This window comes from Lissotriton vulgaris, chromosome 9 (assembly GCF_964263255.1).
Source record: "Lissotriton vulgaris chromosome 9, aLisVul1.2, whole genome shotgun sequence".
NCBI lineage: Eukaryota > Metazoa > Chordata > Amphibia > Caudata > Salamandridae > Lissotriton > Lissotriton vulgaris.
The window spans coordinates 518,785,881-518,801,745 of NC_141697.1; the positions used below are offsets into that span (position 1 = coordinate 518,785,881).

At 46.8% G+C, this 15,865-nt stretch overlaps 1 protein-coding gene across 2 annotated transcripts in view; it reads left to right on the top strand.

Annotated features, from left to right (window-relative positions):
• Positions 1-3,827, top strand: part of KIAA0586 (KIAA0586 ortholog) — a 637,696-nt gene extending 633,869 nt beyond the window's left edge. For both annotated transcript variants that reach the window (XM_086937986.1, XM_086937987.1), the window contains exon 31: positions 3,420-3,827. In XM_086937986.1, coding sequence (XP_086794112.1) covers positions 3,420-3,565 — 146 coding nt within the window. In that variant the 3' untranslated portion in view covers positions 3,566-3,827. The remainder of the gene's footprint in view (positions 1-3,419) is intronic.
• Positions 3,828-15,865: the final 12,038 nt, after the last annotated feature.

A 15,865-nucleotide genomic window follows, 5' to 3' on the forward strand; every position in this document is an offset into this window, starting at 1 on the left:
CTTACCCTTGCGCAGGTTCTTCAGGCGCTGCAGCAAGAGGACTGGATGGTGTCGATCAACTTGCAGGACGCGTATTTTCATATACTGATCCTGAAGTCGCACAGGAAGTATCTCCATTTCATGGTGGGTTCACAACACTATCAGTTTGCGGTACTCCCGTTTGGACTTACTACTGCACCTCGAGTCTTCACCAAGGTGATGGCAGTGGTGGCAGCCCATCTCAGAAGGTCAGGGATTCCAGTTTTTCCCTATCTGGACGATTGGCTGCTCAAAGCATAGTCACCCGGGAAGGTGCTTCATCATCTGCAGGTGACAACCCAGCTGTTGTACAAATTGGGGTTTTCGATAAACGTACCCAAGTCTCACCTGGTGCCCTCTCAGCGCAACCTGTTCATAGGGGCAGTACTGGACACTACTGTCTGTCGAGCATTCCCTCCACCTCAAAGGATTTTCGACATTCACGAAATTATTCCTTTGTTTTACAATGGAGCGGTTGTTCCAATCCTGAAGGTCCTACACTTGCTCGGTCTGTTTGCTTCCTGCATTCTGCTGGTCAATCATGCACGCTAGCACATGAGGGCGCTCCAGTGATGCCTCCGCAGGCAGTGGTATCAGCACAACGGAGATCTCAGGGAGTCAGTGAGGATCTCCAGAGAAGCTGCAGCGGATCTGTCTTGGTGGAGCGTGGAGGGCAATCTGTCTCAAGGAAAGCCCTTCCATCTGCCTCCATCGGTTGCCACAGTGATAACGGATGCATCCACTCTGGGGTGGGGTGCTCATCTGGGGGATCTGGAGATCAAGGGTCTTTGGTCTCCAGAGGAAAGGCTGCTTCACATCAACCTTCTAGAGTTACGGGCGATACGTTTGGCACTCAAGGCCTTCCTCCCTTCCCTTCTCGGTCAGTCGATTCAAGTCCTAACGTACAGCACTACTGCGATGTGGTATGTCAACAAGCAGGGAGGAGTAGGGTCGCATTGTCTCTGCGTCTTTGGTCCTGGGTTCAGGACCATCAGATTTGTCTGATGGCAAATCATCTGGCCGGAGTTCTGAACGTGCGTGCAGACAGTCTCAGTCGGCAGTTCCCTGCCGACCACCAATGGAGGCTTCATCCGGAGGTGGTTCGTCACGTCTTCCGGACGTGGGGAACTCCTCAGGTGGACCTGTTTGCCACTCACGAGAACCCTCACTGCCCGTCATTCTGCAGTCTCCAGTATCCGATGTAGGAAGCTTTGGGGGACGCATTTCAGTTGAGTTGGGGCTCACATCTTGTTCTGAGGAAGATTCGCCAAGACCGGGTCCAAGTCATATTGGTCGCCCCGGATTGGCCAAGAAGGGTGTGGTACACAGATCTTCTCCACCTCTCCTCGTGCCCTCCGCTCCATGTCCCTCTCAGGGCAGACCTCCTCTCGCAGGGGCAGGTCCTACACCACCACCTCCAGAGCTTACACCTTCATGCCTGGAGATTGAACGGGGCAATCTGAATTCTTTCTCTCTCCCGCCTGACGTGGTGGATGTTATTCTTTCAGCCAGGCAGTATTCCACCAAGTCCATTTATTCTTATAGGCGGTACAAATTTGTTTCATGGTGTGGAGAGAAATCTATTGACCCCTTAAAAGCCCGTTTATCTAACATCCTTCAGTTTGCTCTTTCTTTAGCTCCGCAGGGCTTTGCAGTGGCTACTGTGAAGGGTTATCTGTCGGCTTTGTGGGCATTCCTTTGCTTGCCGGATCAACCATCTTTGTTTAAATCTCCTATTGTGTTACGTTTCATTAAGGGCCTTACCAACAAATTTCCGCCCACTCCTTGTATTGTGCCTCAATGGGACTTAAATTTTGTCTTAACCTACTTGATGGGTTCTCCCTTTGAGCCCTTGCACAAGTGTCCCTTGAGACTATTGTCTTTTAAAACGGTCTTCCTAGTTGCTTTTACCTCGGCAAAGAGGGTAAGCGAGCTTCAAGCTCTGAGTTCGAAACCCCCTTTCTTGACCATTCATGCTGAAAGAATGGTACTCAAGACCAGGGCTGCTTTTCTGCCTAAGGTGGTAACTCCTTTCCATCTGGGGCAGTCCATTACCCTTCCTACTTTCAATCCTCCCCCTCACCCTTCCAAGGAGGAGGAGCGGCTTCACCGCTTGGACCCAAAGAGGGCGGTGAGCTTCTACCTTGATACAACTAAAGATTATTGTGTGGATGACCAGCTCTTCGTGGGTTTTGCTGGCTGCAGAAAAGGCAGAGCGGTGCACAAGCGCACACTTTCCAGATGGATTGTCTTGTGCATCAAGATTTGTTACTCTTTGGCCTGTAAGGAACCTTCAGAGGGTTTAGGAGCTCATTCTACCAGGGCAAAGTCTTCTACATCAACTTTGTCTAGAGGTGTTCCTGTAAAGTACATTTGTAGAGCGGCAACCTGGGCCTCCCTCCACACTTTCGCGAAGCATTACTGCTTGGATTTCGAAGTGAGGAGGGATGGTCATTTTGCGCGTTCTGTCCTTCAGGATTTCTTGGTATAGTGGAGTGGACACCCTCCTCCGGGAGTGGGGACTGCTGTGGGATTCTATTCACAAGGTGAGGAATCCACTGGTAGATGTATCCATCAGAAGAACAAGTTACTTACCTTTGGTAACGCTTTTTCCGGTGGATACAGGATCTGCCTGTGGATTCCTCACTGACCCACCCGCCTCCCCGTTTGTACACTCTTCTATACCTGCAATTCTTGTTATTTCTATCAATGGAAATGTTTAATTGTTCTCGCTTATTGCATTGATTTCACACTATGTGTGTTGGTTTGAATACTGTGTACTGTGTATACTTTATCTATTTATGTCGGTCCGTCCGCGTGCCTCAGGGGCACGGAAAAAAGGGCAGAACTGACGTCATGACGCCGACGAGGTCCTATTATGGATCCAGTGACGTCAGCAAGGTCGCGAGCTGAGCCGTGCCTCTGTGACGTCGTCCACGTCGGCGTGGAGAGCTACAAAAGTTTCCGAATGTTGCTGGCGCAGGGTATATTCGCATGGTGAGGAATCCACAGGCAGATACTGTATCCACCAGAAAAAGCGTTACCGAATCCACCAGAAAAAGCGTTACCGAAGGTAAGTAACTTGTTCTTTTTGTTTAAAAAAACAAAAACAAAAAATGACATTCCATGCACGTTCCTTTTTCTATTAACATTTAGTGTACTTTAGGCAGCAATGTGGTCCCATATGGGCAGTATTATTTCACATGGATTTGTCGTTGGAAAGCAAAACATGCTTTATCACACGCTGGAGTATGCATTTCTAACAAGACCACCCCTCCCCTGCTTGCCAAACATGTGTATGTCTCCTTGGTATGTGTATGCATGATAAAATTATTGTATTACTGTTTACACTTTGTACTTCTAAATATTTAGCACTTCTGCTGTCATCCTTTCCATTACAGAGGGGACCAAAGAGCCTCGTTTGGGTTTGGAGACCACACCTGGAAAAATGTTGGTGACCTTACCTTCTATGATGGAAGAGGATCTTCCGGATAGTATTGAGTCTGTACACATGAATGATGATTCTTCAGGGGCAGATACATTTTGAAATGAGTAACATTAGTGAAGGAGGTTTGGAGGTCTTTAGGTACATATTTGTGTTATTTTTATTACAAAAATAACTGGCTATCGCTAAAGAGGAAAAGGTCAACATCTATCATCAAGGTTATCAATTTTTATGTTTTGCGTTGGTTGTGTCACCAGTTTTAAACTACTTTTGTAAACTAATAATGAACGCTTAAATAATTTATATTTGATATTCTCTATATATTTGCACTCTTTTTATAATAAAATATTTGTTGCCATTTCTTTACTTTGTTGCATTCCGAGTGTTTATGTGTTAATTTGTCATATGTTTCTACCCCAAATAGTGTTTCATACAAGAAGCTCAATCTTGTAAATGTTGTGTTTCCTGGTATTCTGTTAAGCAATTGTCAACACGTACTAATTTCAAAGTTTAATATTAAATCCATATGACACTATAAAATTCCAATGGTAAGGGGAACTATAGTTAACCAATATGTAAGCAATGGTTGTTACCACACTTTATTGCTGGGAAAATGTGAATTAACAGAGACCTATATAAACAGCAAGAGAGAAAGGGCAAAGTAGAATACTCTCACATAGGCATGGGCGGAAAATCCGTTCCGCTCGCGGATTTTGCGAATTTTCGGGAAATCCGCAATCCGCGAGATTTGCGAATCTCCCGCAAAATCCGCAAATCCGCGAGCAGCGGATTTTGCTCGCACTGCTCGCACTGTTCGCGTGAGTTCGCGTGAGTTCGCGCCCCGCGAATAAGTGCAAAATTGCAGAAATACGATTTTAGCAAAACTGAAAGTAACTACTTACCAGGTTCAAAAGTTCAGGCTCATCATTAGTAGCCATTTCCTGTAGTGCTTCCTGAGGGGCCCCTCCAGAGTTCAGTTGCCAGTTGAAACTATTATGTGACCCTGCTCTGAACCTCAGAATAGTTACACATATGCCACAAAGGTCCTGAATTACAGCTAAGGGAGACAAGCAGGAGCCAGGCTGGAAGTTAAAATCCATTAATCAGCCCCTAATTCATTATTGTCAGTTGGGGCAGGGCAGGTGTTGTAACTAATTTTGCAACAATGAAAGCACTTAGCAAGTGCAAAAGATCACTAATCAGGGCGCACTAAGGAAGCAGGTGCCAGCTAAAAAAATATTCTGTGACACATTAATCAGCCCCAAATTAATTCCGGTCACTTGAGGCAGGGAAGGTGTGCTTTGCTTTGCCGAAAATAATGTACACTGGACAACCAGAGGGTGTGGTGATGAAACAGAGGGTGGCATGGGTGGGCCAGAGGGTGGCATGAGTAGTCAGAGAGTGGCAGTGGTGACAGAGAGTGGCAGTGATGAAGAAGAGTGTCCCAAACAGGCTGGACACGTAGAAACAACAAGTTCGCGAAACGTGCGACCCGACAGGTAAGTTCGCAATTTGCGAAAGTGTACAAAACCCTCGCGAACTGGCAGAAACACGGGCGAACACAAAAAAAAAAAATTCGCGGGAATTCGCGGATTTTGCGGATTGCGAATCCGCAAAATTCGCGAACGCGAGATCCACAAAATTCGCTCATGCTTACTCTCACACCCCTTGGGATAATCATTCAAGAACAACTAAAGAGTACCTTAAACTATAATATACATAAAGCACAAAAGGAGAAACAGTGAGACGGCCCGTCCACCACCACCCATAAGTGCCCTACGCAAAAATATTAGCTGTGTCAAATTTAAAGGTTGTGAAATCCCAGTGAGGAAAAAGGAGCCCTCAGGCACCCACACATGGTAGGTAGCCGTTTGTCTTCATCGGGTTCCTGTAGTTACTACGTGTAGAAATACAACAAACCAAAAAGGTGCAGATTAAAATGAGTGTAGACCACTCCCCCTACCAACACTTTTAATAGAGGAGCGATTCGAACTCAGTTAAAAACAATGTGAAGAAACGGACAAAAAAGGGTTAAGTAAATTTGAACCCCCTGTCCTAAAAATCGATTTTTAGGACAGGGGGTTCAAATTTACTTAACCCTTTTTTGTCCGTTTCTTCACATTGTTTTGCATAGGGCACTTATGGGTGGTGGTGGACGGGCCGTCTCACAGTTTCTCCTTTTGTGCTTTATGTATATTATAGTTTAGGATACTCTTTAGTTGTTCTTGAATTAACAGAGACCAACACAGTTCATGGGGTCCCGGCATACAGAATTGGAATGAAAGGTTTTTCAGTACAATATGGGCACACGTCACATATTTAAGCGCCAACAAGTCTGCTGAAGGTGGTTGTGTCTAACTGTTACTACTTATTGTCTGCTTTTCAGGTTCCTTTGATTACAATTGTTAGCTGGATCTTTTTTCCGATAAAGCATGTTTTCACCATTACCTTTTCATGTGAGATAACATGGGTAGTCTCTATACTCATTCATCCCAGAGTAAGCATCGGTTTGACTAGGAGAAAGACTAATAAACCTGGTCTATGACTAGAAGAAGGATCATCTGCAGGAATTTCCAAGTACTTGCACTGATAATGTTCATATGGCGAAATCCCAGTACAAGGGCAGCTGTTGTGCCCACAGCACTAGAATTTGTGAACCTGACCACCTTTACGCAAACAGCTGCCCATAATTTCACTATTAATGGGCATTTTATTGCCCTATGCAGGAAGGTAAGTGTACATTTTGGGAACTCTTTACTATATGAGAAGGCCACTTTATTCGGCATGACTGTAGTGATGTAATCCCGAGTTATCTGTACTGGACACTAGATTTGTGTCTAATGTTACACAACACTGGGTTCACCAAACTGAGACAGATTCTCCCCTTTGAATGTGTTAAGTTGTATCCCAGTCTATTATTACGTGTTTTGCTGGAGTTCCCAGTTGCCACAGGGATAGCATCTCTCATCTGCATAGTAATATTCTTCTCATGTTTGCCACACAGTTAAAATAAACTCGTACTTTCATTTCTAGCTTTCTTCTCAGTACAATACACTCAAAGTCCTTTTGAAACATCCGCGAGTTTTGCTTAATTACATTCTCTCTGAAATATTTCTTGCAACACAGGGAAGCTCCTTTGTATATTTTTTTTGTATTTTCTACACTTGAACAATTTTCCTATCCCATGTCACCGTTCTGTAGTGTTTTGTAAACTTCTGAATGCCTCCGTACATCGAGGTTTATATGTATCATGAGGAAAAAAATAACAACCATTTGCAAAACCAATCGTTATTGGCTTTGCTAATGGTTTTTAGCCTTGCTGTACAGCATCCACGATCCTAGAAAATGGCACACGGGTGTTTTCATTTTTTGCACCTATGGGCGGAGCGAGTAACTTGGAGGTCCGGGGTGTAGGTCGGAAGCAATGGGCATGGGTGGCTGAAAGGACTACGGGGGACAGGGTTGGGCAACAGAAGCGATGGGAAAGAGATGCCAGTGTGGAGCACGGGAGGTGCACACAAGGAGACAAGAGAGTGGAAGATGGCACACAGGGGAGGGGCTCAAGGGAAGTACACGAGAGACACCTGGAAAACACATTCACTCTTGTGGAGCCCTTTATGCAAAAGTAAAAAGTACAGCGACAATACTTCAGTGGAATCACAGAGACAAGGTGGACAAAGCAAGCTATCGAATAAGTTACAAGCAAATAAGAGTGAGGGGAAGTCAACTGATGGAAAGCGATGGGCGGACTCAAAACTCCTGTATGATCTTGGTAAGCACACAATATATTCAGACAAGAGATAGTGCACTCGCTGTCAGTAGGTTCGACCTACAAATGTATAGGTATTTTATGGCCCATATCGCACATTTTTTGTTATTGAATTTGCTGTCCATTGTATCTTTCACAGAAATATGCAATTGAGATTTGTGGAAAACGCCCTTTTAAGAGTTACCAAATGAGCAGTCAAACGTTTGAGTAGCATCAATAATAAATTAGATTTCTGAGATCAGCAAGAGGAATACTGTAGAAGTGTGGTATAAAGTTCTACATTGAAGTACAAAATAAACATACATACACAACTGGGTCTGTTTCTCTCCTATTTGCAAGGCTGTCTTCTGGCAGAACAGGAAATTGAGCATTATATTTAAAAAACAAAGCTGTTTAGTTCTGGCTACAGGCAACTTTGGTTGTTTCCGGGAGTTTATGTGAGGAATATAGATGAAGGGGAAAAAGGTCTGTTGATTGTAATTGTGAGAGTCATTCACAAATTGGCCAGCTAAAAAAAAGATACATTGGTAGCTTGCAACTCGCAATCATGAAGTATGATTTTTTTCTGTGCACTGGCACACAACACACAACAATTTAATGGTGCAACCGGTATAATTAATTGCATAGGTAGGGGTCTGTGGATTGCTCCAGAATGTTTTTGGGCGAATGTGACAATCTGTCCCGAATTTTCCAGTTTCCGGGATTATGGTCGCCCTGTCATCAGGGTTGCACTTTATTACATATTGTTTTTGTTCACATGCACTATGAGTTACATGACCATAACTCTGTGTTTGGTTCAGGGCCGGCTTTAGCGCTGGTGGCGCCTGGTGTGACAATAATTTGTAATGCTCCGAAACCTATGACCACCACTTCCAACTCTCTCACTACCACAGGCAAAAATGCCCCTTATTTATTTATTTATTTATTTATTTATTTTGAAAGTTTTATATAGTGCGAACAAGATCCTTGCAGATATCAGAGCGCTTTACACACATATGGGATCAAAAGACAAAAGAGTGATTAACAGGTGTTTTGTGCAAAGAGGAGCAGAAGGTTATCAATGGAGAGCAATGTAAGGTAACAAGGTACATAGTTGGTCACGCCAGACAATGTAGTAAAAGGATAAATAATGAGTCTCAAGAATTCCTCAGCTTATATTCATGTGAATTTAGCCATGAGGATCGATTTTACTTCTTTTTTGAAAGATGCCGTGGAGGAGATAAGTCTGGTTTCTGGAGGGAGGGCATTCCAGATCCTGGATGCCATCCCCGAGAAGGAGCGTTTATAAGTTTTTTCCTTGTGGAATCTTTGTGGTTTCAAAAGAAGATTTTCTGTGCTTAACGCTTAGGAACACACAGACATGGCTGGCCGAGAATCATCTCAAACTTAACGCTCTAAAAACAAAATTCCTTCTAAAAGCACCTCCCGCCAAAATCCCCATCACTCAGGCTTGGCTTAAACACCTAACTGCACTCAACGTCCAACCTACCATCGCAGATTCAGCTAAATCTTTAGGCATAACCCTCAACGCCAATCTCAATATGCAACATCATATCAGCAATGCAACTAAGGGAGCTAATGTCCAAATCAATACTTTGAGGAAGATGAAACCCTTCCTCCCAGCCAATGACTTCCAGTCCAATGATGTTATTGCTAAGCACAGCGCCTCCCCCTGAGGTTAGTTCCCCCTGCACAGGTCAGCACCCATTGCGGCCGCACCAGCCATACCGGCCTAAAGCCGGCCCCGGCCCTGGCCCTGGATTGGTTATTTGATGTGTTGAGGTACAGAGGCCTGTTGCATAGTACTGCATTGATGGCAAGCCCAATGTAAACCTGTCTAGACCTATAACCATAAATCACCCAAGTACTTACTTATTACCAACAAATCATCCGCCCAGGCACTTTCCCTTTCATCCATATATACATTCACTCCCTCACCCAACCATCCTTTCATGTACTCTCCTATCAATATCAATTCATCCACACAGATTATTTTTTGCATTTGGAAATGCTGTTTGAGCTTCAGAGTGCTAACTGGAGCCCCTTTTTCTTTCGATGCATGTCTAGGCCTCTCATTTTCCTTCCTCCTCATCAGTGGCCTACAACACAGATTCCATGCTTTGTTGCATTGCATTCTTTAGATTCTGCCTTGGGAAGTTTTATGCCAAAGTTCTGCTCATATTAGACATTTTTATTGTTCACTTTGGCAAGTGCTGGGGTTTAGTCTCCTCTGTTTTCGCTTACTTCTGACCATTGCTGCAAGGCAGTTCAGGACAGTTTTAACTTCATTTCCAAGCTACCCGCTTAGCAACCACTATCTAGCCTGAGACTTGATTTGACTCAGTCAGTCTGCGCGCGCAGCCTGTCTGGGCTCTTTGGACACTAATCTGGCAGCCATGCTGGCGGTTTGTTCTGATGGATACATCTGCCAGTGGATTCCTAACCATATGAATACCCCCCTGCGCCAGCATTCCGCAGATTTATCCTATCTCTTCACGCCGACGAGGCCGTCACAATGCCATAGCTCCGCATGTGGCTCCACATGACGTCACTGGATCCATAAGAGGACCACGTCGGCGGGATGACATCAGTTCCCTTTTTTCCGTGCGGTCGACGCTAACGTTTTTTTCTGGGACTCCATACTTTTGACTGGATACTTTATTTAATTTGTATCTTTCTGTCGTTGGCATGTCTGCCCCGAGGAAGTCTGGCTTTAAGCCCTGTAAATAATGCGGGGGTCATATGTCGATCACTGACCGCATGACGACTTTCTTTGGTGTTTGTCGTCTTACCACGACGTCAAGGGCTGTTCTTCCTGCAGGAAGATGAACCCAAAGGCTCTGAAGGAACGGGAGGCCAAGCTGTATATGGCTATGGCAAGACAAGAAAAAAAGGGGTTCAAAAAGGTCGAAGTCCAAGTCATCGACGTCGCATGACTCCAAGAGGAAGCATAAGAAGAAGAGGAGACATGCTTCTCGGCGTGGGTCGTTGAAGGCTGTGGTGTTGAGGTCGCCTTCTCCAGCTCCTCGATGTTGAGAAAAAGACTTTGTCTCTCCTTCAGTGTCTCCTCAGGTGACTCCGGTCCATTCTCTATCTTATAAAGGGACTCCGGAGCAGACATCGACGCCGAGATTCTCACCGACTTCAGAGGGTGTGTCAAATCCGGCTGATGCCGAGGTTCCTTTGGCTCCGACAGCTCCACCTGTGGCTCCAGCAGCTCTGACTCCAGAGGTGCCTTGTTTGGATCTCGAACCGGCTGAGTACCCTCAGTTTCCGGCGCAGGGTTCGGATCCATCTCATTTTCTGAATGCAATGTATGGTGTTTTCGCCAGGGCCTTGTACTCCCCTGGTGCACCTTTGGGTCCCATGGGTCCTTTGGCATTTAATTTGGGCGTGCCTCACCAATATCCTCAGGCCCCCTTTGTGCCTTTCATGCCGGCGACGCCGTCCTGGCATTTTCCGGCTCCGAGGATGTCAATGCCGTATGGTCAGTCCCCGGCTCCATCCTGTGAAGCTTCTCGGATTCGATTGGTGCCGGTTACTACATTGGATCCTCCTTCGACGGCACTCCCGGAGCCATCGATGCCGCGTGTGTATGACACAGAAGATGTATTTGGGGACTTGTGTGAGGCAAGTGGACTTGACACTTTTCCAGAGTGGGACTTTGCTTCTCAGAAGGCTTCCCCCTAGAAGGAGTTGCTCCTTACCATTCTGTAATTAGGAAGGCTGCAGAACCTTTGGATTTGCAGCATCCTATGGCGGAGTATAAACCTAATCTACTCACAGAGGTGCTTCATTCTCTGTCCTCGTGGTTGAACCACTTTTACCCATTAATGACGCACTGACTGAGCCAATCCTCGATGTGTGGCGCAACCCACTTTCTGCTCCTGCGGATTCAAGGTCAGTGTCCAGAAGATATAGACCTGCTCCTGGGGATCCAGTGTTCCTTTCTTCTCACCCCTCTCCTGAGGGTTTGGTGGTGCAGGCTTCTTGTTCAAAGCAATCTACAGGGGCTTTTCCGCAGGGTCCGGCCGACAGGGATTCCAAGAAGTTGGAACAGTCTGCGAAGAAGGTCTTTTCTTCAGCTAGCATGGCACTGAAATCTACCAATGCCACTTGTCTCTTGGGTAGATATAATTATGCCCTAATTGACTCTGCCAAACAGCTTCTTCCTAAATTGTCTGAGGAGGACAGGGGGAATCTGAGTGAGGAGTTGGCGGACTCTCAAGCTGCAGCTCGCCAAGTCATCCAGTCTGGCCTGGATACAGCAGATTCTGTTGCCAGGGTGATGAGTTCATCCATTGCAACAAGGAGACATGCTTGGTTGAGGTCCTCTGGGTTCTCTCCTGATGTGCAAGCTGCACTTCTTGAGCTGCCTTTTGATGGATCTAGACTTTTTGGAAAAAAGGCGGATTCTGCCCTGCATAGATTTAAGGACAGTAAGGCAACAGCATGGCCTTTGGGTCTGCAGACTCAGACGAGATGTTACGGTTATAAATGATACCGTGGCTTTGGGAAGTCTTCCTTTCGAAGTTTCAGACAGCCACAACAACAGCAACAGCAATAAACCCCTTGTACAAGAGCCACAGGGATAAAGGCAAAGGTCGCCTTCGTGGAGCTGGGCGTCATCCTTCTTCTTCCTCCTTCTCCTCTACCTACCCAACCCCTCCTGGTAATGCAGGAGCGCAGCCCTAGATCCGCCATCCTCGATCATGTAGGTCCCGTGGGAGGCCGGCCTACCCATTTTCTTCAAGATTGGAAATTCATCACTTCGGACCTTTGGGTTTTAGATCTGGTAGAAAATGGGTACACCCTTCCCTTCAGGGAATTCCCTCCTCCTTTCCCTTCTTGCCAAGGGTTTTGCACAGAGGATCATTTACTTCTTCAGAAGGAGGTTCTTGCCCTGTTACAAGAAGGTGCAATAGAAGTGGTTCCAGAGCAGGAAAAGGGTCAGGGATGCTACTCCAGGTGTTTCCAGATTCCCAAGAAGGATGGCAGGTTACGTCCTACCCTAATCTGTTTCTCAACCAGGAGAGATTCAGGATGCTCACCCTAGCGCAGGTTCTTCAAGAGCTTCAGCAATAGGACTGGATGGTGTCCATAGACTTACAGGATGCGTATGTTCACATCCCCATCCTGAAGTCACACAGGAAGTATCTCCGATTAACGGTTGGGTCGCAACACTACCAGTTTGCGGTCCTTCCGTTTGGTCTTACTACTGCACTTCAAGTCTTCACCAAGGTAATGGCAGTAGTGGTTGCCCATCTCAGGAGGTCGGGGATCCCAGTTTTCCTCTACCTGGACGACTGGCTTCTGAAGGCAGAGTCTCCAGAGATGGTGCTTCGTCATCTGCAGGTTACAACCCAGCTGTTGTACAAATTGGTTTATCGATAAATGTACCCAAGTCTCACCTGGTGCCTTCACAGCGCAACCTATTCACAGGGGCAGTACTGGATACCACTGTGTGCCAAGTTTTTCCGCCTCCGCAAGGATTCTCGACATTCAGGAAATGATTCCTCTATTTTACAATGGAGTGGTTGTTCCAGTTCTGAAGGTCCTTTGCCTGCTCGGTCTGTTCGCTTCCTGCATCCTGGTGGTCAACCATGCACGCTGGCACTAGAGGGCACTCCAGTGGTGTCTCCGCAGGCAGTGGTATCATCACTTTGGAGATCTCAGGGAGTCAGTCAGGATCTCCAGAGAAGCTGCAGTGGATCTGTCTTGGTGGAGGGCAATCTGTCTCAAGGAAAGCCTTTTCATCTTCCTCCATCAGTGGCCACAGTGATTACGGATGCCTCTACCCTAGGGTGGTGTGCTCATCTGGGGGATATGGAGGTCAAGGGTCTTTGGTCCTCGGAGGAGAGGTTGCTTCACATCAACCTTCTGGAATTGCGGGCGATACGTTTGGCGCTCAAGGCCTTTCTCCCTTCCCTCCTTGGTCAGTCGGTTCAAGTCCTGACGGACAACACTGCTGCGATGTGTTTCATCAACAAGCAGGGAAGAGTACGGTCGTACCATCTCTGCAGAGAGGCGTTGCGGCTCAGGTCCTGGGCTCAGGACTATCGGATTTGCTTGATTGCAAACTATATGGCCGGGGTGCTGAACGTGCGTGCGGACAGTCTCAGTCGGCAGTTCTCCGCCGACCACGAGTGGGGGCTTCATCCAGAGGTAGTTCAACACATCTTCCGGATGTGGGGAACTCCTCTGTGGACCGGTTTGCCACTCGAACGCGCATTTCCCGTCATTTTGCAGTCTCCAATTTCCGAGGCAGGGAGCATTGGGGGACGCGTTTCAGTTGAGTTGGAGCTCGCAACTCCTCTACGCGTTTCCTCTCATACCCTTGATTCCTTGGTTTCTGAGGAAGATTCGCCAAGACCAGGCCCAAGTTATATTGATCGCCCCGGATTGGCTAAGAAGGGTTTGGTACACGGACCTTATTCACCTCTCGTCGCATCATCCGCTCCATCTCCCTCTCAGGGTAGACCTCCTCTCGCAGATGGGGGAGCAGGTTCTACATCCCCACCTTCAGAGCTTGCACCTTCATGCCTGGAGATTGAACAGGGAATTCTTTCTCTCTCCCGCCTGACGTGGTAGATGTTATTTTATCGGCCAGGCGCCACTCCACCAAGTCTGTCAATTCCTACAGGTGGTAAAAATGTGTTAAATGGTGTGGAGTGAAGTCTATTGATCCCTTAAAAGCAGATCTTTCTGATGTTCTTTGTTTTTTGCTTCATTTAGCTCAGCAGGGTTGTGCTGTGGCCACTGTTAAAGGATATTTGTCGGCATTTCTTTGTTTGCCTGATCAGCTCTCTCTTTTTAAGTCTCCAATAGTCTCAAGGTTCATTAAGGGGCTTACAAACTTGTTTCCTCCCACTACTTTGATTATACCCCAGTGGGATTTAAATCTAGTGGTTATTTTTTTAATGGGTTCCTCATTTGAACCTATGCACAGTTGTCCTTTGAGACTGCTGTCATTCAAAACGGTCTTCCTTGAGGCTATCACTTCGGCTAGGAGGGTGAGTGAGCTCAGGCTTTGAGTTCAAAGCCTCCGTTTCTGACCATACATGCTGAAAAGATGGTTCTCAGGACCAGGGCTGCTTTTCTGCCTAAGGTGGTAACTCCCTTCCATTTAGGACAGTCCATTACCCTCTCTACTTTCTATCCTCCCCCTCACCCTTCCAAGGAGGAAGAGAGGCTTCATCGCTTGGATCCAAAGAGGGCGATTAGTTTCTATTTGAATAGAACAAAGGACTTCGGCAGGATGATCAGCTTTTTGTGTGCTATGCTGGTCGTATTAAGGGCACGGCGGTGCACAAGCGCACTTTATCCAGGTGGATCATCTTGTGCATCACAATCTGCTATGCTCTGGCTGGTAAGGAGCCTTCTGAAGGCATTAGAGCTCATTCCACCAGGGCTAAATCATCTACTTCTTCCTTGTCCAGGGGTGTTCCAGTGTTGGACATCTGTAAGGCCGCAACCTCGGCCCCCATCCACACTTTCGCGAAGCATTACTGCTTAGATTCTGAGGTGAGGAGGGACGGCCATTGTGCGCGCTCTGTTTTGCAAGACTTTTTGGTATAGAAGGGTGGACACCCTCCTCCGGAAGTAGGACTACTGTGGGATTCTATTCATAAGGTGAGGAATCCACAGGCAGATGTATCCATCAGAAGAACAATGTTACTTACCTTCGGTTACGCTTTTTCTGGTGGATACAGTATCTGCCTGTGGATTCCTCACTGTCCCACCGCCTTCCCGTTGTCCACCCTTTTATACCTTAAAAAGAGGTATTGGTTAATTTGGGTATTTCATAATGTCATTCTGTATTACCTCTATCGCCTATATGTGGGCTTATTTGAAATGTGAGCCTTCTTTGCTTTCCTGTTTCACTTTACACTGTGTGTATTTGTGTGAATACTGTGTACTATGTATGCATTGTCTCTATGGTCGGTCCACCCGTTTTGCCTCGGTGGCACGGAAAAAATGGGTGGAACTGACGTCATCACGCCAACGTGGTCCTCTTATGGCTACAGTGACGTCATGTGGAGCTGCATGCAGAGCCATAAGCGGTACAAAAGGGGGTGGTGATGGACGGAGCATCTGAATCAATCAAACACTCACACCCAGTCAAAAGATTTGGGTTTAATCCATTACCGTTCTTTAGCCCACTCTGCCACCCCAGTTCAGACATGGCTATATGCAAATCAGTCTGACCCTGTGCCTCATTGGAACAGTCCAGCCCGAACTGCCAAGCCATGTCTTCCCTGGACCGGAAACAAGCTTCCGAGGACCGGTTTCTGGCATTCCAGCCGTCTTCAGCCCGGCTTGCTTGAATCCAGTGGCAAAGTGAGCAAGGGCCTCGCGTCTGAGCATACCCTGCCACACTTATGGCGGCCTAAAGCGGTACAAAAGGGTGTGGTGATGGACGGAGCATCTGAATCAATCAAACACTCACACCCAGTCAAAAGATCTGGGTTTAATCCATCACCGTTCTTTAGCCCATTCTGCCACCCCTGTTCAGACATGGCTATATTCAAATCAGTCTGACCCTGTGCCTCATGGGAACAGTCCAGCCCGAACTGCCAAGCCATGTCTGCCCTGGACCGGAAACAAGCTTCCGAGGACCGGTTTCTGGCATA